Below are 24,854 nucleotides of genomic sequence, written 5' to 3'. Positions count from 1 at the left end.
GTGTGCTAGCAGCGGTGAGCTAGCAGCGGTGCGGGTGGAGCAGCCTGTCCTGTCAGCAGCAGCCTCATCTTCAGAGGATAACGCCGAGGCATGGCTGACTTCATCTGCTTCGCTGCTCCACATTCAGCTCCATCTCTCTTTACTTCTCAGACAACTTGCAGGCGGAAGTTGAGCAGGAAAAAGTCGACTGTGTCACGCACATTTCTGCCATGTCTGATCGAGTAAATGCGCTCACAGCTGATCACCGTGATCGACTGGAAATTAATCACGATCACCAATCACGATCATATAATCGCCCAGGCCTATCTTCACCAAATTCATCCATTATTGTAGTAAATTTCGGTATAGGTAAATTTTCGGTACATCGCCCAGGCCAAAGACCTGGCGTGTCAAATATAAGGTTTGTGGGATAAAAATAATTTTAAAAAAAAGGCTGCAAGAGGCGTCAATTCAGCCTGCCAAAACAACAAATAAACTGTTAAAAGTAATTGGCTTTGCTAAAATATCAACATTTTTATCACATGTACTCCGAGTCACAACAAAGAACAACTTTGAAACTTAAATGTAAAGGTTATTATGGAAGGATTTGACCAGTTCTTTAACAGGTTTTGCAGGTCTTTAACAGGCTGATGCATCTCTATTCCTCTTTTTCTCTGCTCAAGAGCTTCACATGCACAATGACATTCAGTACCAGTTGAATAATATTCTACAGCGTGCTCGCAAACGCTACAGTCTGAAACCAATTCAAAGCAAGGTTTGCTTCTGATTTTTTAATGAAAACTGATAAATGTGAACATGTATGCACATAAACACTGAGTTATGTAGAATTTCACTACAATGTTAGTAGCAGGAAAGAACTATTTTGAATGAAGTATTTTCTGTGTTACCTTTATTATCAGTTGGTAAGAGCAGTAAAGATCCTCATACTAAAATGAATGGCTGGATAGATAATCTAGAACGCTGATTAGGATTAAAATATGGGGAAAAATTAAATTCTATCTTACATGGAGGCTGATATTCTGCTGGGGTTTCCAACGTGATGATGTCACTCGTTGCCATAGCACCCAGCAACGGTCAGCTTCTTCTGATGTGATGACATCACAGCATCAAAGTGAACTCAGGGTATATAAGGCCTGAGTTCTATTGTACGTCACTCAATCCGTGTCTTGACACAGAACAGAGGAGAGCGAAGAACCAGGTGTTCCCACAGCGAGACAGCGAGCGTTTATCACAGCGAGAGTTTAGCACAGCGAGCCTTTAGCACAGCGAGACTTTAGCACAGCGAGCTTTTATCACAGCGAGCCTTTCGCATACAGCGAGCGTTTAGTACAGCGAGCCTTTAGCACAGCGACAGTTTAGCACACAGCAAGAGTTTATCACAGCTCATAGCACAGCAAGCATCATGAGCGGAAAGGAGAAAGCGACCGGCCACAGGTCGTCAACAGTTAAGGTAATTTCTTTACTGCAACAGTTTTAAAAACATTCCAAGAAAAATATTTAGTAGTAGACCACACAAACTCATAGAAAACCAGAAAGTAATAAGCTTATACTTTGTCCTATTCCTTTTCAAACATGCAGACTTTCCAGTTCCATTTTATTCATTGTTTTGTTTTTGTTTTCCATGTTCAAAACCAAACAGGAGCTGCATCAGGCCTTAAGTTATTACCGCACCTTCAGTAACGAGCAGGCTGAGCAGTACGCTGAGCTCCACCATCGCTTCGAGAGCCTTCAGGAGGAAAAACAAAAGCTGCAGGACGAGAAGGAGGCGCTGAACCGCCAGATCAACACCTTTAAGTCCAGAGAAGAGCGGATGGAGGCCAAGCTCGAGGAGAAGGACCAGCTCCTCAGGGCAATGCAGGGGGAGGTTCCGATCTTGAAAACCGCGTTGGAAATATACAAAAACGACGCTGAAACGGCCCACAGCATGCTGCACCAGCTCAAAGAGCAGTTCTCCCACCTGACCGATGTGCTCCACTCCAAATACAAGGACGGTATGAACCTCCACACAGAGGTAAGTAAAAACTGCACGGAGGTCGCAGACTTGAAGGTGTGTGTGGAAAAATCCGAGGCTGACCTGGAGAAAGTGTTAGCCACAAAGCATGAGGAGCTGAACACACAGAGGGTCGCTCTCCAACAGCGATATGAGAGGAGCACAGAGCACCTCAAGCAGGAAATTGCCTCCTTGAAGATGACTCTGAAGGAGTCCACCAGGCAGTGGGAGGACCACCAGGCTGCAGAACAGAAGAGGGCTGCTGCAGAAATCTCTGCTCTGCAGGAGAAGCACCAGGACGAGCTGAAGCTCCTCACAGCAGAGAGAGATGCTGCAGCCACAAGCTTCATGGCCCAGAAGGCAGCACTGGTCACCAAAAATGAGGAGCTGATCGCACAGACAGGTTCTCTTCAAGAGAGATATGAGAGGACCATAGAGCACCTCAAGCTGGAAATTGCCTCCCTGGGGACGTCCATGAAAGACTCCAGCAGGATGTGGGTGGACCGCGAGGTCGCAAAAGAGAAGCGGGTGGCTGAGGAAATCTATGCTCTGCAGCAGACGCACCAGGAGGAGCTGAGACTCCTCAAAGCAGAGAGAGATGCCGCAGCCACCAGCTTCACGGCCCAGAAGGCAGCGTTGGTCACTAAAAATGAGGAGCTGATCGCACTGAGAGACGCCCTCCAGCAGACAAATGAGACGACCACAGAGAACCTCCAGCAGGAAATCGCCTCTCTGAAGATGACCCTGAAGGAGTCCACCAGGGAGCTGGAGGACCTCCGGGCCGCAGAGGAGAAGAAAGCGGCTGAGGACAGAAAGGAGAAAGCGACCGGCCATAGTTCCCCAGGAGTTAAGGTAATTTCTTTACTGCAACAGTTTTAAAAACATTCCAAGAAAAATATTTAGTAGTAGACCACACAAACTCATAGAAAACCAGAAAGTAATAAGCTTATGCTTTGTCCTGCTCCTTTTCAAACGTGTAATCTTTCCAGTTCCATTTCATTCATTGTTTTGTTTTTGTTTTTCATGTTTAAAATCAAACAGGAGCTGCGTGAGGCTTTACGTTACTACCGCACCTTCAGTAATGAGAAGGTCGAGCAGTACATTGACCTCCAGCACCGCTTCAAGAGCCTTGAGGAGGAGAAACACAAGCTGCAGGACGAAAAAGAGGCACTGAACCGGCAGATTGACAAATCCAAGGCTGACCTGGAGGAAGTGTTAGCCACAAAACACAAGGAGACAAACGCACAGACAGATGCTCTCCAGCAGAGATATGACAAGGCCACGCAGCACCTCAAGCAGGAAATAGCCTCTCTGCAGACGCGCCTGAAAGAGTCCACCAGGGAGTGGGAGGACCATCAGGCTGCACAGCAGAGGAAGGCGGCTGAGGAAATGTCTGCTCTGGAGCAGAAACACCAGACCGAGCTGAGGCTCCTCAAAGCAGGTAGGGATGCTGCAGCCACCAGCCTCAAGGCCCAGAAGGCAGCGATGGCCTCAAAGCATGAGGAGATGAATGAACAGAGCGATGCTCTACGACGGACATATGAGAGGACCACGCAGCACCTCACGCAAGAAATAGACTCCATGCGGACGCTCCTGAAAGAGTCCACCAGGGAGTGGGAGGACCGTCAGGCTGCTCAAGAGAAGAGGGCTGCTGAGGAAATCTCTGCTCTGAGGCAGAAACACCAGGACGAGCTGAGGCTCCTCACAGCAGATAGAGATGCTGCAGCCACCAGCCTCAAGGCTCAGAAGGCAGCGATGGCCACAAAAAACGAGGAGATGAACGCACAGAAAGATGCTCTCCAACGGGCATATGAGAGGACCACAGAGAACCTCACGCAGGAAATCGATTCCTTGAGGAACTCTTTGAAGGAGTCCACCAGGGAGTGGGAGGACCGCCAGGCCACTCAGGAGAAGCGGGCGGCTGAGGAAATGTCTGTTCTGCGGAAGAAACACAAAGAGGAGCTGAGGCTTCTCAAAGCCGAGAGGAATGCTGCAGCCACCAGCCTCAAGGCCCAGAAGGCAGCGTTCACGCAGACCAACCTGGACAGCCGGACAAACCAGACCAAGACGGAGACCAAGATGCAGCTCAGTCAAGAGGAGTGGGAGAAAAAGAACAAGGCTCTTGAAGAACAGCTGCAGAGAGAGATGAAGGCGAGAGGAGAGACTGTTCAGCAGAAAGAACAGCTGCTGAAACGGTCTAAAGAAGCAGAGGAGGTCTGGATCGAGAAGGAGAAGACCTGGAAGCAGAACATCGACAAAATACGGCGGGAAATTCAGGTTCTCAGTGACGAGAACAACAAGCTGCAGAAAGTCGCCGTCATGGGCAACCGGGAGAAGGCCAAGATGAAGAAGGAAGAAGAGAAAGCAGAAAAACAGTTAGCAAAGAAGCGCAAGAAATAGAGAACGCGCAAAAACAGGCAGGAAAGAAACACAAGAAATGGAGAAAGAGCAAAAAAAACAGGCATGAAAGAAACACCAGAAATAGAGAGAGAAGAAAAAGTGCAGAACTTCAGACAATGGAGAGTCTCCAAACATCCAGTCGTCTCACTGGAGGCGACAGACTCTTCCTTTGTCTTCATGAAGTTCAAATGTTGCACAGAAAAAGCAAAAAAAAAAAATATATATATATATAAAAAATAAAATTTCATAAAACGTACGAGAACTATATTTTTGTGATCTATCTAAGTCAACGGTTGAGTTTTTTCTTTCTTTTTTTCCATTGTTTTTATATATACACCAGTTTTGATCAGAACTATAACTACTTAAATCTTGGATGCTTCACTGTAATACACATTAAAACAACATTATTTGATAAGCACATTTTTAATTAAATGGGCAGCATTCCATTACAATACTCATACAAACATTTAACCTACTTTAAAAAAAATACTGTAGATACTAACAGCCGTGTGTGGTTCAACATGTAGAATATGCTCCAGTGCTTAATGCAAAGGGATGTGTTCAGTCTATACTTGACAAATAGCGCTGTTAAAATAAAGAAAACAATGTAATTAATAAGTTCTCTCTGATCCAAAAGATTACAACCACCCAGAGTAAAGTGGTCGCTGCAGAGACGCTGTTCATCCTCAGCTTGTAAACAAACTGATCTTCACCTAGGGCTGGGCGATATGGCAAAAAAAATGATCACGATTTTTTTTTTCATATCATTCAATCTCGATTAAAATCACGATATGCTATATTGTTTTTAAACCAGTTTTAAAGCATCTGCACTGAAAACTAGAACTATAGAATAGTTTAGCATTTTATTAACAAACCAAGCAAATAGCAATGCAAATTCAATAATATAAACATAGAAAAATATAAGCACAATCTCACTTAACAGTGCAGTAAATGGGAAAAAAAAATCTAGCACCAAGACAATAAAATCCTGCGATGCACCGTTTTTTCAGTAAAAGAGAAGAACTGAACGATTGTTAGTTAAAGTGTGACAGTTTACAGCCCTGAGGATTTTTGTTGCTATAAAAGATTAAAAAACTAAAGAAACCGCCTGGGGATAATGAAGGTGCTTTAGAATGGAAACATTATTTTTAAGTTATGATGCTAAATATGCTGCTGCCATCATTAATGCTTGCATCAAATGTACAAAATTCAAATAATCTAGATTGGACAGATTAGATTTAAAATGTAACGGTGCAAAACTACAATAATATAAAAAAAATGGACAAAATTAATCATTTTTCTCCTCTTACAATGTTGCTCGTATGGTGCAGTGGCCTGAAAAGACAGCACTGGCTACGTTTACGTGCAGTCAATATTCGTGTTAAGATAAATATTCTGGTTTCTGAAACATTTGGAATAAACTCAGGGAGATCCTCATTCAGACCACGGCCACAGGCGACGCCATGACTGCAGTTGCACTTCATGCCACTAGGTATGCTGTTTGCATGTTCAACCTTATTTTACACAGACACCACAGAAGAAGACCGGCGCTGCAGCCGCTGCAGGCTCTCTGCATGTTGTTAGAAACAGAGCGTTAGCGGCAAGAAGTGGTGATATGTTCAATGATGCGATGCAGCGTCATTTTTAGTAAAAGAGAAGAACTGAACGATCGTTAGTTAAACTGTATCACATGTAGTTTCTACTAAAAAGACCAGATTCTTTGCGGATCGGTGTGCTAGCAGCGGTGAGCTAGCAGCGGTGCGGGTGGAGCAGCCTGTCCTGTCAGCAGCAGCCTCATCTTCAGAGGATAACGCCGAGGCATGGCTGACTTCATCTGCTTCGCTGCTCCACATTCAGCTCCATCTCTCTTTACTTCTCAGACAACTTGCAGGCGGAAGTTGAGCAGGAAAAAGTCGACTGTGTCACGCACATTTCTGCCATGTCTGATCGAGTAAATGCGCTCACAGCTGATCACCGTGATCGACTGGAAATTAATCACGATCACCAATCACGATCATATAATCGCCCAGGCCTATAATACAGCAGGTTAAATGTAATACTGCAGGTTGGAGGGACATGTGATGAGGACAAAATAAAGGACATGTAAAAAAAAGAATAGTGGATAAAAAAGCTGCCCAGTAATTATAGAAGTAGTTTGATTGCTGTACTTGTTTTTGAATTTGTATGAAAGCCAAGCAGAAAAGCTCCCCCTAGTGTTAGGTTTCGTTATAGTTCCCAATTAGAGTGTTGAATGTGTTCAGTGCATGATAGCTGCATGAGTAGGAAGACATATGCTGTTCACAGACTCAGATCTGTCTTTCTTTGTGTTCAACATGCTTTATTGACTTAAAAGTAAGTTTTAACACTTTTCCTTGTATAAATGTTGATTTATGTTGCATTATGGCTGTGTACTGATGAATGTGTAGATTTTACACCACTTTATTTTTTGTAAATGTGACTCAGCTGCTGTTACTGCCTGCATGTGCTAATGCTAATTCTGTAGCACACTTTAGACACTGATTGTATTTTTTTGTTTATTTCATACACACACACACACACACACACACACACACACACACACACACACATACACACACACACATACACACACACACACTCATTCTTGCAGATGGATGTCTTTTCAACATAGGTCATGTGACCGCCCATAGCAACCGTCCGCCATTTTGCTCAAAGGGGAAAAACAACAGCCTCATGCTGTTCATTGTGCCTTGTGCGTTGTGGTTTTAGGTGTTATTGTAGTGTAATTTTACATTTGTTCAGTGCATGGAAGGTCTTGTCGGCTATAGATGGCTTACACACACTATGATGAGCTTTCTGGGGATAGTTTGGCCTGATATAGGGGAAAATTGGACATTGTGAGTGTAAAAGTGTGCCCCTTCAGACTCCCTGCTGACGAGTAGCTGACAGTATGTGGTTATTTTTCTGTAGCCTTTCATCTGTGAAGCGGCACTGTCTGAACAGCCCTGTCTGTTGCGCTCCGTCTGTGTGTGTATATAATTACCTCTTGCAACAAAGTACTATCATAGTATTGTGTGCAAAGCGCCGCTCAATTTACGTTCATGCGTAATTGTGCTATGAAAAACAGTGAACACCGGACATTTTCCTGAATTTATAAAACCCGCCCGGACGCCCCGGACAGAACGTAAAAAGTAGACATGTCCGGGAAAAAGAGGACGCTTGGTCACCCTCTCTATACAGCCCAGGTTAGAGGAGGAGACAGTGCAGGAGGACGAGGAGGACAGGGTGGAAGAGACAAAAAACAATGGAAAAAGTATCAGGAGTAATTAATACATACTTGAAATAAAATGAGCTGAGCACACATATATGTAATCAGATCTTGGGTGCCATAAGTTGTTGTGGAGAGGGGCCAAGCCATTTTCTGATTTCGATGTCGACTTTCGGTTTATGGCTTGCAGCCACAGTCGGCGCCTTTCTGGTTCCGTACACTCACTCGGTATCATATAAAATGATAGAGTAGGAGTTTTCCTTTGATTGTTGGTGCAGCCAACCACCACACAACAACTTTTAACCATCTTAGAACCTCTCTCGTTGTACGTCTTCACTCTGTCAAAGCTAGCGAAGATGATGGCGTTCCCCTTTCCACTGGTTGCTACGGGCCGACGGACCCGGATGTTGGTCAGATGCCCGGATGTCCGTCTGTATCAATACCTATAATTCATGCACAAAGAATTGTAATGCTCAATCAGCAAGTCATTAAAGCTCCCTAAAGATATTCCTCTGGACTATCAATCAAACTGTCCATGCGTCCGTGTGTCCTCCACTTTACAATTGATTATTGAGAGGGGTGTGAAGTACACTTTTTGTTCAAATGTATATAAAAACTGAAAAATGTATTTTTCCGGCAATAGTTCTTCTTGTACATAATTTTATTAACTTTTCACACTGAGCAAAAAGTGGTCCAGAACACGTCTATGAGACGTTATCTCTACACGTCCAGAACACGTCCTCAGACGAGCCACAATGAAAGTTTTTTATACGTCTTTCTTGGACGTTGTACGGAAGTCTCGTCAGGATGTTGTATTTATATTGAAGAAAAGACATTGTATTGACATAATTGTCTGACATCCAGAAGACGTCCTCAAAGGAGCCAGAACAAAGTACATCACCACAACATGTCCCAAAGATGTCTTTTCAACATCATTTTTGCACGTCCAGTTTTGGTCTTATTAAGGTTCAGATTGCAACTCCAGACGTCTTTTTCCGACGTCTACTGAACGTCTATATAAAGGCTAATTGTTGTCCAGATGTGGTCGTTATATACATCTTTACAAAGTCAAATTTAATCTCATTTTATTGGTTTTTATAATAATAATGAATGACCTTTCTTGCATTTGTTGGTAAGCTACGTATGTAGTCACAGCTATCCATCAGCCCCTCCGACCACCACCCACTCACTTTGCAAACCAAGGGAGTAAACAGCACTCCAGTTGATAGAACTTTATTGTAAATAATTATTACGTGTAGACATAAAATAAACATACCTGTAACTTGGAAAAGAATTTCAGTCTGTTCACTGTTCACCCTTTTTTGAAGTGAGCTGAACTTAAAATTATTTTTTTACACATGTTAACTAATCACAGTGAAAACATCAATGTTGATGTCACAGTCACCTTCATGGGAACAAAACTGGACATGCTAAAAACGTTTTTTAAAAGACGTATTTGGGACGTGTTGTGTGGTGATGTACTTCGTTCTGGGTCCTTTGAGGACATCTTCTGGATGTCAGATAATTATGTCAATACAACGTCTTTTCTTCAATATAAATACAACGTCCTGACAAGACTGAAGTTTTTTTTGGATCCTGTTCTAGTTATTACGAGAAACTATCTTGTTATTGTGAGAAAAATATCTCATAACGAGATACAGCTCGGAAATTTATTTCTTCACTGTGGCAGTTCTGCGTTTTTACGTTACAGATATTTCAGATAATCTGAAAGAATTTATAACGGTTTGCCAGTAGTCCTTTCTGGTGACTCCTGGTGGTGCTGTCACTGTGCTCCACCTGCCCCGAATGACCAGTCACTACTGCTTTTGAGAAGTACTTGAGATGATTTCACTTTTGGAATGGCTACCTCAAGATGATTAAAATTATTTAATATTGTAGGCAATTGTCATGTTTGGAATAGAAACCTCTGGCCTGACACTTTTATATGAATTACAAACCCCCAACAATGTTGGACTTCATGTTGGAATCAGCATGTTGTGGTGGTCGCAGAAAGAGGAGACAGACGAGGGATCCGGATCAAGTGAGATTTACTCTTCACATGACAGCTGTCATCCCAGGAAGGATCCCTTGACAGAACACTTCTGCCGATTTAACCCCACCAACAGTGCACCACACCTCCCCACGTCAGCAAACCCAGCCCCTTCTAATGTGAAGAAACTCCCTCCCAACAGACACCACAATATCAGATATATCAGCTTCATGTCGATGGGATTTACGGCTCAGAGACGGCACAGAAACAAACCACTGAGCTCTATTCGTCCCCAGGTCACTGGAGAGGATATCTGGAGTTACATTGGAATGCATGCTGTTAAAAATATCCACATATATCTGTGAGCGGAAGAATCTTGACTTCAAACCTAACCAGCCATTTTCACTCAGATTGAACCTTTTAACACAAAGCAACTCAAGGAGCAAATGAAAAAAATACAAAAACACAATTAGGCAGCCCACAACACAGTTAGGCAGCCCACAACAAGAACCACCACAGTGATAAGTCTGATGACTCCTTGTCCACTTTGTCACAAAAAACCTAGTGAATCAGCTGTGGAAGACCAACAGCAACAAAGCCATCTCCGTTTTGCTAGCTCCTGTGCGTGATGTAATTTTCTGCAGCGGATCTGTTCCGGATCCGCAACACTGCCAGTGTAAAATGGCCCTCATTCTTCCTCAAATTGAGGAACTGGCCCCCTTTCCAAATTAATTGAACGGTACTGACCTAGAACAAGAAAACAAGTTTAACTGTTGTAAATCTTACTGATTGATCTGCTCTGTCACGTGTAATTATACCTCTGAGAGAAGGAAGTTTGAAGAGAAGCTGCAGAGAGCAGCAGCAACAAAGACAACTGCCATAAAGTGATTGCCCAACTGATGACAGTCTGCCTTCGATTGATTTTTGTCTGTGTTTTCTATGAGACTCTTGGCGAATAGCTAACTTGATCCAGATCATCCCAGTTGAACAGTGAGTGTCAAAATGGACTATCGGAGGAAGCCAGAGAGAAAAACACACCAGCTTTCTTTCTTTTTTCACCTATAGTACATTTGTTTTTTGTCATTATGATGTAACCTGAAAGCTTCAGATAATAGCATTACCTAACTGAATGTTCCCTCTAGTGCAGTTATCTACATACATAATAGAGACATGTGGCGCAATGTTACGTTGATTGAAAAAACCCTACAGCCAGAGTTGCGTTAAAGTTGAAATGCGGATATGATGGCAGAACACTGTGTGTCAGCTTTTCTGACAAACTGGAAATACTGTTGGGTGTAGGTCATGTCAGGCAAAGCTCGTTCACAACAGCAGTATGGGATCCACAGAGACCAGGTCCCATGGAAAAAAACCCAACAAATTGGAGGGAGGCACTGGTGTTTCACAGGCGAGCATGAGGGATTTTTCATACAACAAATCAAAGAAATGGAACAAAACATGAAGTGAACATATCGGCATCTCAATACCTGAAATGGTGGCCCTCCACATGCAGCCTGTGTCAGGGGTTGATGACAGAATAAAATTTTTTTTCTGGTAACTACCGGAATGGCTTAGATTTAATGGTATTATGAGATACTGTATTTCAATGGAGACACAGCCCTCTAGTGGTTATATTGTGCAACTGCGATAGAGATCACAAATCTCTGACGTCTCGTGTAACCGGTTACAAGTCTGTTTGAAGCCCCAGTTACACGTGTAGCAAATATTGTAAATGTTGACAACCCTACTGGACATGACTGACAGTTTGATGCTCACATTAACTGTTATCCGCTCCTGCGATCCTTGACAGAATAAAAGCGTAGATGAGAGATAGATATTCTACTGAAACATGATTCAGGCATTTTTTGATTTGCATTCAACCAGTAATAGAGTTTGAATCCCTTTAAATTTTGTCACATCTGAATTAAATGAACACATAGCTCAGTATTAAACACCCCCAAAACAAAAGAAAAACCTGACATGTGTAAACTTGTAATTCGGGCTCCTCCCAACTATCTTAAATAGTGACACTGTTTTCTATCTCAGTTGGGCTCAGATATGTGTAGGGCAGTTCAAGTTCACTGTTTCTTGCAGTAATAATGTCAGTCAAGTTGGACAGATCTGCTTGAAATTCGTTGATCATCTGCTTCAGGTCTGGCTCCTGGAACCACTCCTCAGTGTAAGCACCCAAGAGGACCTGTAAAGATATAAGATAAATACAAAGACTTCACACATGTTCAGCCAAAACTGCAGCTTTTTCTTTTCCCCAGCACATCAGCATTCTGCATTTGTCATTATCAGCCAACTTTGTGAGTGTGTTCATCAACACTCACCATGTCAGAGTACTTCTCTGAGAGCACCACAAGTTGTGCTGCGAACTTGACAGTTTCTCCAATGTTTGGGAAAGTCTCCAAAATTGTCTCGACGCTTGACTGCCCCTTGGTGGTTGGAGGAGGTCTGCGTGTCAGGAGCGAGCCATTGGGCATCCAGGAAACGAAGTCAAACTGCAGTATAGTTTAAGTCTTTGTTAGTGTGTCAGGGTGAATATTTATTTTTTAACAAGCTTTCCAAGGAAAACTTAATCATATAAGAATGAATGTGGATTCCAGCTAATATCACACCAAATTCACATAAAAAGATAATGTATGGAGCAGGTCTTCCAGATGCTCCTCTGTTGTCCCACCTGTCCATTATTGAGTGCCGCATGCTGAGCCGTCACTGTGAAGATGAGCATGGTGATGAACTTGACGACTTCCTCAACAGTATCAAATGTTGTTGGAAACCCTGTTGGCAGCACAGTCGTCGCTAATTCAGTCATGGTATGCAGGAAATAATTGAGCAACAACACAGTGATATTATACAGTTTCATTGACAAAATCAGATCATTTGTGGAACTTGCCTGCAAGTTTGTTTTTCAGGAAGCCATGTGTGAATATCTCACTGATCCAGTTCTGCAGCTCGGTGTCTTTTACCACATCGTTGTCTGAGGGATAGTAGTGCTCCACTACTTTCCTCACGAAACTGGTGAAAACATACCCATTCATATTATCATTCAAAAACTTTTACAAACTTCTTCATTCCCAAACTGTCTAACTGCACATCATCTTATTGTGACAGAGGGATTTTTAGATATATCCAGTGGTGCTGTCTCTATTTGCATCGCTGTTAATCTCTTTGCAGTGTGGCACCATTTTTAATATTATAATTACGGATGTGCGAGTACCGATACCAGGTATCAGTATCGGGCTGATACTGGCCTTATTTCAAAGTATCGAGTACTTGTGAAGGCTACCGATGCCAGCCGCCAATACTCAAGACAAGAAAATCTCACGCATAGTAAGCCCTCCTCACCAGCAGATGGCGGTAGTGCAACTGAATGGGATGCAAGCTGCCGTTAAACATGAAAGAGGACGAAGTCCTCCTCCCGGGAGTTGGCGCTGACAGGCGCTGAGCTACACAGCAGCGGGTTGACTTCTCCATGCATCACATCCAGTGCAGAGGCAACAGGAATGAATCCGTGAGAACGGCTGCTCGCCTCACTAAAACTTCGCCGGTGTGGAAATTCTTTTATATAAGCGAAAACTAGCCGAGCTTTGCAGAATGCAAACTCTGCAATGCTAAAATTACCAAAGGAGGTGCACGATCTTGTTCATTTACCACTAGTAATTTGTTGAAACACCTCAGAGCGAAGCATGTGAACGAGAGGCTGACGAGAGGCTGACACTGTTGTGCCGGCAAAAAAAACTCCTGCAGCCAACTTGACGGCAAACTCTGCAGAAGACCGAGAAACTGAAGAGCACCGATCTGAGAGCAGTACAAATAACACGAGCAACTCTTAGAGCAACTCTTAAAACTCAGAGGTTGTTCTATCTTTGACTTTATTTTAAAAAAAAAAATCCTTAAAATGAGTACATTAAAAAACTTTAGTTCATGTAAAGTGTAAAACTCAGAGAAAACTGTTTTATCTTGGACTTTAGTTCATTTATAAAACGTTAAAATAAGTTCATTTAAAAAAGTGTGTAATTTAGAGTTGTTTATTTACATCTTGCACTCCAGTTCATTTAAAAAACTTAAAACTGAGAGAAATTGTTTTCTCTTACACTTAATTTCATTTAAAGGAGTGTAAAACTCAGAGTTGTTTGTTTTATTTTTCAGACTATTATTTTGGACTTAAACATAGTGGCTGTGCTGCCTTTTTTTTAAAGAAACTAAAGTCATTTTTCAAAAATGATCTGTCATTGCATTATTTTAAATTTTATGTATCAAAAGTATCAGTATGAGTATCGGTATAGGTGAGTACTGAAGATGAAGTACTCGTACTTGGTATCGGCCTGAAAAAAAGTGGTATTGAATTGAACATCCCTAGTTATAATGTAATAATTGAGACCTGTTGATGATGTTCCACAGCTTCAGTCCATCATCCCTGTAGTAAAAGTTGGGAACTGATTCCAGTCCTCGTGCAGTGATGTTCTCTGGCAGACAGAGGGAGCTGTAGGTCATTTCAGACAGACCTCTCCGGATAAGCTCTGTCATTCCCTCATTTCCAAGTGTACTCTGATTTAACCAAGAAAAAAATGCAAAAACCAACCTATTATTTTAGTCATATTATGGATTTTTAATCTTTACAACATACATTAATGAATTCATACCGTATTTAAAGCTCCTTTAGGTCCGAACAGGATGGTACGACTCAGAGTGTTGATGTGCAGAGTGTACCGGAAGTGCGGGATCAGGAGCTGTAGGGACCAAGGAGGGACAAAAACAAAAGGTCCAAATCAGACAAAGATACAAGTTTCTGCATAATTGTACCACAAAGACACCTGTGACCCAAAGGAGTTTCCTCTCATGATGAGTTATATCATCATCTCAAATACGTAAGCTGTATAATTGTACCTTGTAGAGTGGATGAATCACAGGAAAGTTGCGGAGAGCAGCAACAGCAAAGGCTTCTGCCAAATAATGAGTGCCCATGAGGTGATAGACTGCTTGATGTGCCATTGCATCGGCACTTTTGACAAATATCTTGGCTAGCAGCCAGTCTGTCTCTGAGTCGCTGGGAAGAAAGATGGGGTTTTGCTCGGAGGGCTGTTGGTGCAACTGAAAAAAAGACGTAGTACAGAAAAATGCATTAAGTGCTTCACAAGGGTAAAAGGTCTCATGTCAACGGTGCAGAGTGTCACGGTGTAGTGTCAGAGTTAAGGTACAAGAAGAATGTGCACCGACAGACCGTTGGGTTACAACACTATCGGCTCAGTGCTTGTTGCACATAAGGAGCTTGGCAAAACTTCATGAGGAGATGATTTTTGTGGCTTCCAATTATTTGTATGATAATTCAGAGCTTAAAGGTGCATTAAGGAGTTTTACAACCTTAAAAATACTTATTTTCCACCATAAATATGTTCCACATTTTTAATGATGTGTACAATGTGCCCTGACATATTCATTGCAAGTACCTCTAACAGCGCTAAATTGTCACTTGAAAGTTGCAGTGCCGGTCCGGCACCAGCATTTTTTTGGGGAGAATTTGAAAGGAATGACGTAATGCGCGCTCCGGCTGGTTAGGTTTCGCTTTGTCCGCCATTACTCCGCCAGATGTTTAGTGAGCAACAACTAGGGCTGAACGATATGGGCAAAATTTCATATCTCGATATCCATGCCAGATATCTTGATATCGATACGATATACTACAATGAATTCAGTGAAAGTTAAGCATTTTTCAGAAAAATAAGAAAAATAAAAACATCATAATACAGGGCATGAAATTCGTCAAAAATTTAACAGGCCCTCCAAGTTTTTTCAGCAGGTCCTCAGAAATTTTTAACAGTTCCTCACAAGTTTTAACAGGTCCTTAATTTTCAATTTCGTAAAATGCTGATCAAAAACAGGATCCAACAATAATTTCTAAATTAAACTGTTGTATTTTGTTGTACTTGTTTAGTTCTGTTTATATCTATTTGCTGCACTGTGTCTGGGATGGTATGTCTTCTTATGCTATATGGCCCGCCCTAAGTTGCAGATTTATAAAATAATTTTTATTAATTTTGCTGCAGGTATGCATGTTGCTAATTGCTGATTGAAGCATCCCAGCTTTGACAAGTTCCTTTGGTGGTGGTGGTACATTAACCCAAGAATCCATACCAGCACAAATCACATTTCATACAATGTAGTTGCTCCCAATTGAAACAAAGTATTTTAGCTAAGATCCTGCTGATGGCTGTGAATGTTAGTGTAGATTCTGATTCTATTCAGTTCTTAATCTGACCAGGTGTTGTCTGTGTATCAGACCCTGGAGGACCTCTCTCACTGATGTTCATTGATGTTTTGTATTTGCGCCCATGCCTGCAGCTGTGACTTCCTCATTCAAGGGTGGAGAACTGTAGTATCGCAGTAAATCATTAACTGTTTTGGCAGATTTGCATATTTACAGTTACTACTGTTTACACCCATTGCTGTCATCGTGTTCTGAAGTATTAGTAGTTTGTAGTTCACAGCAGCGCCTGAACCAAGCAGTACCTCCTTCAATCCAGCAGAGGGCGCATTGTGATTGTTAGATGCAGAGTGCAGCGTGAAGCACAGAGAAGAAGACTGTAAAAATGGAATCCCAGAGTTACGAGGCGTGTTGGTTATGATTGATTCATTAAAAGAGAAGCGACGCAATTTCATGATAAAAAAAAAGCCAACAGGCGTAAGGACCTGCTTATATGGCGCCTAAACCGGCGGAGATTCGATCTCAATTGGTCCCCACCGCCATTTTATAGGGAATTTCGCGACCTGATAATACAAAAGGATGTAAAAAAAACAAAAAAAAGCTGTTGTTTTTATGAGAACTCACTGCCACTACCACCAAATTCGTTTGTGCAGATTCTGCAACCGTGCTCTCTTCAGCTCTCATGTTGTTTTGCTTTCTCCGCCGTGTAGCACATGCCAGTGTGCGTCTCCGTCTCCCTCCTGCCCCTCCCTCTGATGTTTCTCATTGGCTGCCATCAGCTGTCAACCAGTAAAGGAGGTTTGTGGTTGGCTGGCCTGACCTGTGCATGGGCGAGCTGACATGCAGGACAAGTAGGGGAAATCTTGATATCGTCGATTTTGACAAACTAATGTCCTGAATGTTCATATCCCGATATCGATATGATAACGATATATCGTTCAGCCCTAGCAACAACTGAGCAGGATCTTCCAGAAAGTAAGAAAAGACTGGCTTCTGGCACTGCCACAGCTCCAGCACAGACTCCACCAGGTAAAAGAAACTTAAATCTTACTTGAGCGCTACTAAACGAGCGAAGACGGAGTTCCCCTCTTCCGTGCACGCGAGCCACAGGGACGAGTTTTTCACTAAGCTGCCTTACGCCCAAGGCCTGCAGGGGGTGCTGTTTCGCATAAAATGTGCAAATTCCTCAATGCACCTTTAATACTTGCAACATCACACAGTAGCAGGGTCTATTTGTCTGGATTTAGTGTGGTGAATACTTTTATACAAATGCCACAAAGATCTTTAGTGTCTGTTCAAATGGCCAAAACAGCAAATAAATTGAACGTGGAAACTTGGACTTCTGATTTTACTTTCTTTTGTTACACCCTGAAAAATTACAACTTCTGTGAACCTTGCACTGAAATAGACTGACATTAGGTCAGTGAACATCCACTTGGGCACATCCAAAATTAACTGTGCCCTGTACCTGACACTGTGTGCTTTAGATATCCTGCTAGTGTATGACATTCATCACATGCTGCATTGAGATGATACATTCTTTACCTGAATTATTTCAATGTCATACATTACTGTTCTTCAAAATTACAATTATACCTGCTTCATAATAAAACTGTTGACTCAAAAACAAAAGTATGACAAACAAAAATCTAAAGTAAGGTGGCGGGAGGCGGAGGGAGGACTTTATAAATCTACATTTGCTCTGTCAGTAAAATACCTGTATTGCAATGGGCATCAGTTTGTTTTCCGGGTTCATGTAGAACAAACACAAGCCAGCAACTGCCTGCAGTTGTTTCCCTTCATACTCCCTCGTGGGTATCTTGTCCATTATCTTCTGATCGCAGATGAATATATTGCCTTTCTGTTATTTGGTAAAAACACAGAGAAAGTCCATCAAATGTGAGGAGATGTATTGAAAGCTGAACAACAGTCATTTACAAAAGACAACATTTTGACTATATGTTGTAAAATTTTTGTTCACCGTTTTTTTTTTTTTTTTTTTTTTTTTTAAACAGATGAATAAATTCAGTGTTCGGGAATAAATATAATCCTAAAAAGAGCTTCAAACCTGCTCATCTTTCATACCTTCATTTCCTCTTTCAGAGAGCTTCCCTCCTGCAGGAAGGGCTTCACCATCTCCTCTGTGACAGGAAAGTTTGGGGGGAGTTCAGAGCACCTCTTGATTACACTGGGATTCGTTCCATTCAGAAACTGGTAACCGAAAAACTCATCTGCCTTCCAGTGCTCTGCAACATACTCTGGATGGTGGGGAAAAAAAAAGGAAAATAAATTTTATAATTGGTTATTGTGGTCATTTTGGCAACATTAATTTTCTCAGTAATTTTTTTAATATCTCACTTTCATAAGAGAAGAACAGCCACTGGCTTTCGCAAAGCATCACAATCAATGTGAGTGGTTATAGGAGGCTGCATGAGATTGCCTTTGTATTTGCAGTGAGAATAATAAGCCTGACATCACCTGACATTGGAGTTTTCCAACAGCAGAAGATTCCCTTGATGTCTTCAAAGCTTTCCCATTGTTCAGTAGATTCAGCCATTCCTTTGAACAGCAGTTCAATGCCGCTGAGGAAGAACACAGCACCAACAAATATATATATATTAAAAAGGGACTGATAGTCATGCTTCAGAATAGGTTTTAATGCACAGGTCATGTTCTAATTACTGACTCACAGGAGTTTTCTTGTAGAATGTATTTCATGTTCTTTGGACAGAGAGAACCGGACCTCCGCCGGCAGCTCATCGATGTCTCTGTAATTGATTCGATGTGGTATTTTCTCATCTGTAATCGCCCATCTGAAAATTTGGAAATCACACAAATCTGTCCTGAAAAGCTTCTGAGACAAACTGCAGCTGTATGTGTGTACTGCTCAACTGTAAACTCACTGGTACAAGCGTTTTTTACTGGTTAACTCTTTTGTCCGGTGGTCAGTCAGCAATGGGCAGTCGTCCTCAAACACTTTCATGGCTAGAGAGGAGAAACAGTACAAAGTTAAAAAATGAAAATGATTGTCTGTCAGAAATTCTATATCAAACCATGTGGTCAGTCTGAAGCTCACCTTTCCCTCCTCTCAGCTCCACCAGTTCCCCCCTGGAGATCCATCTGTAGCAGGGGAACAGAATGGCTTCTCCTTCTGGGGTGGTCACCACTATTTTGGAGCAGTACCACTCATCCTCAGAGAGAATGAAAAAAGGATCTTTTTCCACTTTGAGCAGCAGAACTTTCCCCAGAGACGTGGTGGTTTTTATGGTGTATGTCCTTGTCTGGAAGTAACCAAAGAAAGAAAAACAAAAAATCACAGCAATATCTTAATAGAGTTTGTTGCAACTGGTGCCCTGATGAGATACCCTCTTATTTTACATGTCTCCCTGATCCAACAAGCCTGATATCAATTTATTCAACAGTGCCAAACCTGATAAAGTGCTGTTCACTTTAATAAAGTGTGAAATGGGAAGACTGAAGCACAGCGATAAGCATTTATCTATAAAACTATACCTATGCAGATATATTAGCATAGGTATATGCTCAAACTGCAGTTTGAGTTTTAAAGTGCATGTAGGCTGTATCTGCAAAACCAAGATTCAACCATCTCCTTTGCTCTGCTGTCCAGCTCAGGGTTGTATGGGCGGGAGTTAATCGCAGCTTCGTGTGAAGTAACCTCTTCTATCCACACAGCCCAGTCCCTTGAGACAATGAAAGTTTTTTTTTTTTTTTTAATCAAAATTGATGTTCTTTCAAGCAGTATAATTTTGAGTAATATTCACTGATGTTTGTGATATTTTGGACACCAGCTAAACTAACATGCTCAGAAGCTGTGGACGAGGAACACCTTTCAACATGATACATTCCAGGGAAACATCATTGTGCAATGTGAGCTCAATGATTAAAGTGGAATTATCTGTCAGACAAAGTCAACAAAGCATGATTGAAATTTTTATTATTACTGTATATTTAGATTTTTTGGGAATTGTAAGTACAGCGCTTCGTGTGGTTTACAGTTACGTACACTTACATGTAATGGCATATTTTGTTAAAGACCGGTTAATGTTTCCTGCTTTAACAAAACTGGTTTATCACAACCAGACTGGTATCGTGCCTCTACAGAGTTTCACAATAAACCGTCAAATTAAATCCTGAGCGCTGGAGCAGGGAAAATATGAACGAGAGTCCCGGGGCATCCCTCATCAGCTCACCCATCAATTATTTTGTGGATTTATGAAATCCTGTAAACCACCATCTTAGTGATGCAATATCCTATGAAGGGATGGACAACTTTGATCATGTGAAATTCAGTGGAATTTTAACCCCAGAGGGAAACACTGTGACTGAGTAAATGTTTGAGAAAATAAATGGGAAAACAAAACAAAAACAAATAAACAAACAAAGCATTAAGTTTGGTTCAGTGAATCTCCACCTTCAAGTTATTATAGTGATGCTTTACTTGCAGAGAATTTACAGTGTGCTTCTACTTCAAACATACGGTAGTTAAAAGTCATTCATTTCTTTAAGCTTGCTTGGTAGCACAGAATATAAAAAGCCCCAATATGATCTCTAGTCAGAGCTCATAAATGATGTAGTACAAGCTGAATACAATTTATACTGAAATACTGATGCAATAGCATCCAAACACTTATTCAACATACTCATATTACATATTTACGTACTGTATATTCTTGATTTTTAAGAAAAAAATGTAACCTACCATCCCGCTGAGAGCGTCAAAGCCAAAGTTGTCCAGCTCAGTTCGTTCGCTCTGCCCCTCTGTTCCAAACAAGGTGGCGTGAATGTAGTCCATCGTACCTGCGTACTTCATGTTGCCTGTGGTCACCTCGAGTTTGTATTCAGCCATGACGACTTGATGGAAACTGGTGAGGAAATGAAATCAGACTACAGATACTTCTGGAAAGAAAAGAGGACTGATGCTGACGCTGTGATGAGCAGGTGTGTTTGAAGACTGTGATGCCAGGCAGGTTTCTTCAGCTGTGGGTGTGAACAGAAACTCATAAATACATCCTGGTACATCTAGCCCATTTAACTGGTTTTTTATTGTTATGCCTGAGTTTTTTTTTTTTTTTAACCAAAAATCACATGGCATTATATTCAAAATGGGAAAATGGGTGTATCATTTCACATCTCATTTGCACAATTTTATGCCTTATTTTTTTTAATAAATTTGTTCAAATATAGCACTATCTTCATATCTCATTTCAGTTTTCAACAATCAAAGTATTCAGCACTTTTCGCGGTTGATAAGTCCTTCACGCAAAGATTTATACAGGGATGATAGGTAACACGAAGAAACTAAAGACTGGAGAAAAAAGTCACAACTGACTGGTGGATTCAAAATGTTGAACATGGCAGGTGGTGAGGATACATGGCAAAATTTGTCTTTATTCTACAACAGTGGTCTCCAACAGTGTTCCCACAGTGTTAAAGCAACACTTGGAGTTAAATTTAATGCTATTTCTGAGTGTATTTGGTCCTTATCAGAATTGCTGTTAAATTAACTCTTTCTATTGTGTCTAAATTTCAGAGTAAAATTCACTCAAAATTGAGGAAAAACTTAATCTGGGCAGCACGTATAGTGTTAAGTTCAACACTGCAGGTTAAATGACAATAGAGAGAGTCTATGTGAATCTCAGCAGTGTTGCTCTACTGTGGTGACAAATCATCTCTGATTCTTATGCTTTTCAAAACTGCGTTGTTATTGACGGTTAACACTGAAGGCTGATAACTCCAGTATTAATTTTATACACCACTGTGTTGATGATTTACTCTGTTGCTGTGAAAAAATCAATTATAATAAAGTCAAAATCTAACACTCATTAACAATTCACAGATGGATATGTAGTGTTATATTTACTCTTCTGTACTATCTCTCCATTTCTCTTTATCATAAATACATGTAATATTGAATAGAAACTCATATATAAACACATTTAAAATTTAAATTTTAACTTTTAGTCGTACAACAACATTCAGCATGTTGTACTCAAAAGAAGAAAAACTGAACAGGGGAGGAATGGGTGTGCCAGACACTCCAACAATTTGCTCCCATGCAGTACTTTAAAAACCTTTAGAAAAATACAAGCTGCAATTTAACAGTAATATGGTAAAATAGTGTACTTGCTGTACTATTACAGAACTCCATGTTCTAATAAATAAAATGAACTAGATGGCTGCAGACATGCTGTCCGTGCCAAGCGGCTGATCTCCAATCTGCTTAAAATCAACAGCTGACTTCATGTCAGCCTGACAACAGCACTTTGGGTTCGTATGTCACTGATCTCCGGTGTCTGGCAAGCTCATGCAAATCCAGCCATCTAGAAGACGAGTTTATTCACGATCGGTGAGCTGAGCAGATGGCTGATCCTAAACTACGTGAAAAACTGCTTATGGCGCCGGACAGCCTACCCCTGTCCAAGGCGGTAGAGATGGCTTTCCAAGTCGAGTCGGCCACACAGTTAGCATCGTGGCTATGAACTTGGCTTCTTCACACCCTACTCTGCTGGCACAGACAGTGACCCCAGCTGCTCGGCTTCCCGACCCCACTTATCCTCACGACAAGCTCAAGGTTCACGTTGCGGGTCACCCAGATCTCTCAGCAAGCCAGAACTGCATGAACCAGGGCTCATCTTCTCACCCCAAGCGTGCACGTCTGCCCAGCCACAGGACAGAAGCGCCAACGAGTGGTAAACTCAATCACTTTGCCAAATTTTGCTGCTCGGTGTCTGCTGCCATGAGAGCCCAGCGCCGCTCATCCTGCCTGTCCACTCCATGGGCTCTTTATCTGGCTTTTGCAAAGGATGCCCCACGAAAATAAACAGCAGCAGAAAATTGAAAGTTTCCAACTGGTGTGCTTCCAGTCACAGGTTTGCTCTTCCGGCAATGGTGATCGGAGTCACTGTCACGACTCTGCTACTGGCCACACGCTGGCCAATCAACCATCTAACTCTGGACAACCATCTACCAGCGTCACCCTCTCTGTCCCACTCAGCCCACTTGGAACCTCAGCCGAGAAGGGACCATGAAAGTACCTGGTATGAGGTATGAAAATGTAATGGAAACACGCAAGAACCAGGGCCAAACTGGGTAAAGTGGAGGAAAGCGGGGACTTGTGGAATAGGGCTAACCCTTACTGTCACTTTAGATTTCTGTGGGAAGGATGTTGCTGTTGTTGAGGCTGCTGTGGAGTCTCCTGGCTCATATGCTGCAACTGTTTTAATTCTTGAGCGCCCATCATTTTACCTCAAGCCGCTGTCTCTGGAATCCTCCTGGTTTTTCTTTTTCTTTTTTCTCTTGTATTGTCTGTAAATGCATTTTGTTTATTGTCTTTTTTAACTGCCTGTTGCTGCCATGCCAGGTCCCTCTTGAAAAAGAGATTTTGGATCTCAACAAGGGTTTTACCTGGTTAAAGAGTGTAATAAAAGTAATGCTGAGTCATGTGGGAGAAATGAATCAGAAATGTCCATGTCTTCCACATCGTCCTCTTCTTCTCTTCTTCAGGACCTCAGGGAAGAGAGGTAAGAGGGAACGGCTGTGACTAATAATCAGTGATTTCCCTCTCTCTAGCAGCTGGCTGGGTTTAAAAGGGTCTGGCTCCAGGAGGAGCGAGGTTCTCCAGAGACGGGGAGGATCTTTAGCTGGTGTGTCTTTGTAACCCACGGACCCAAAACAAAGACTGAGACTTGAAATGGGCTGCATCTATTCTGCACCACAGGACTCGCGTGGAGAGGGAGAGTCTTCAGATATTTGTTTTCAAAACCTGCACAAACAAGATATGATCAAGCCATAGTCATCAAAATAAAAACGCTTCTTTTTATTTGGTTGATGAAACATACCTTTACTTCTCAATCAATCAATCAATCAAATTTTATTTCTAAAGCGCCTTCCAACTACCAAACGGAGCACAAGGCGCTTAACAGAGTAAAACAAAATAAATAAGTAAAAACACTTTAAGACACAAAGTACTAAAAGGGGCTAAACATCAAACGCTAAATGAAAAAGGTGCGTTTTCAGATGACATTTAAAAACATTAAGTGCAGTGATAGACTTTAAATCCAGAGGAAGAGAGTTCCAGAGCTTCTCAAATGAAGTATTCTCAAGGTGGCAGCAGACTACCGTGTGGAAACAGATCTGGTCGGCACAGATCTGCAGGAGGATTGTGCTCCAGTCCAGATGACGGTCATGTGTCTGTTTCCAGTTCAATCCCAAAAAAAGAGGATGCTGGGTCATATATGCATGTATAACCAGAACTACACCAGTGATCAAGACTACTGGAAGACCGACAACTTTTCTATTGAAAATTTAGCAGTTGGCCTCAGATCCTCAGGCAGACTGTAACCGCATCAGCAAGAGTCTTTGTTATATAGTCCATATGGTACAAATCATAAAGTCAGACCTGAGGATTTAGCATAATACACGACTCAGCACATCCAGAAAGTATTCACAAGACATTCATCGATGGATGAAAATATAATTTAAACACTTGGAGCAACCAGAGACAGAGGAAGGCAGAGAGTGGTCACAGCTCAACACAGTTGATTGCAGGTTAAAAAAAATAAAAAATAATAATTCAGCCATCTTCCATACCACTTGTCAGTTTGCCCATCCATCAGTAAAAAGCATAAATGTTTGTCTTTGATGCAGTAATCAAATATTGGCTGAGAATGGTGTCAATATGAACTATTTATTATTTTGGTGACTAAATTAAAAAAGAGATGTCTCTAAAACAGTAACCATGACATTATACCTAATACTGACATTTGGGTCGAGGCTGTGGGCGCATATGGCTAAATGATTGAAACTGAAAACAACTCGGTGGATAAATACCCCTCTGTTCTGATGAGACTGGGGCTGTTGTGTTGGAGCGTCTGTGAAGCAGAAGCTGAACGGGAGGGAGTATGTTACTGAGCCGCATTTGAGAGGACCTTTATTGTTACTTTCAGTTTCTTAAGTCTCTCTGTTCCTGTCATGTTAGATCTTAGTGCTGCATTTGATGCGA

At 41.8% G+C, this 24,854-nt stretch overlaps 1 protein-coding gene across 1 annotated transcript; it reads right to left on the bottom strand.

Annotated features, from left to right (window-relative positions):
* Positions 1-11,641: 11,641 nt before the first annotated feature.
* LOC115402407 (hydroperoxide isomerase ALOXE3-like) lies at positions 11,642-20,699 on the bottom strand. Its single transcript, XM_030110938.1, has 14 exons — positions 20,553-20,699; positions 18,909-19,113; positions 18,736-18,817; positions 18,523-18,645; positions 18,311-18,414; positions 17,918-18,090; positions 17,550-17,693; positions 14,518-14,721; positions 14,274-14,360; positions 14,012-14,178; positions 12,524-12,645; positions 12,308-12,408; positions 11,958-12,128; positions 11,642-11,821 (listed from the first exon to the last, which is right to left on the bottom strand). The coding sequence occupies exons 1-14, from the start codon at positions 20,697-20,699 to the stop codon at positions 11,642-11,644; spliced, it is 2,010 nt and encodes a 669-aa protein (XP_029966798.1).
* Between the last annotated feature and the right edge of the window lie 4,155 nt (positions 20,700-24,854).

The sequence above is a fragment of the Salarias fasciatus genome, chromosome 15, assembly GCF_902148845.1.
Source record: "Salarias fasciatus chromosome 15, fSalaFa1.1, whole genome shotgun sequence".
Lineage (NCBI taxonomy): Eukaryota > Metazoa > Chordata > Actinopteri > Blenniiformes > Blenniidae > Salarias > Salarias fasciatus.
The sequence above is the reverse complement of the archived record's forward strand: the minus strand, read 5'-3'. Positions and strand labels throughout refer to the sequence as shown.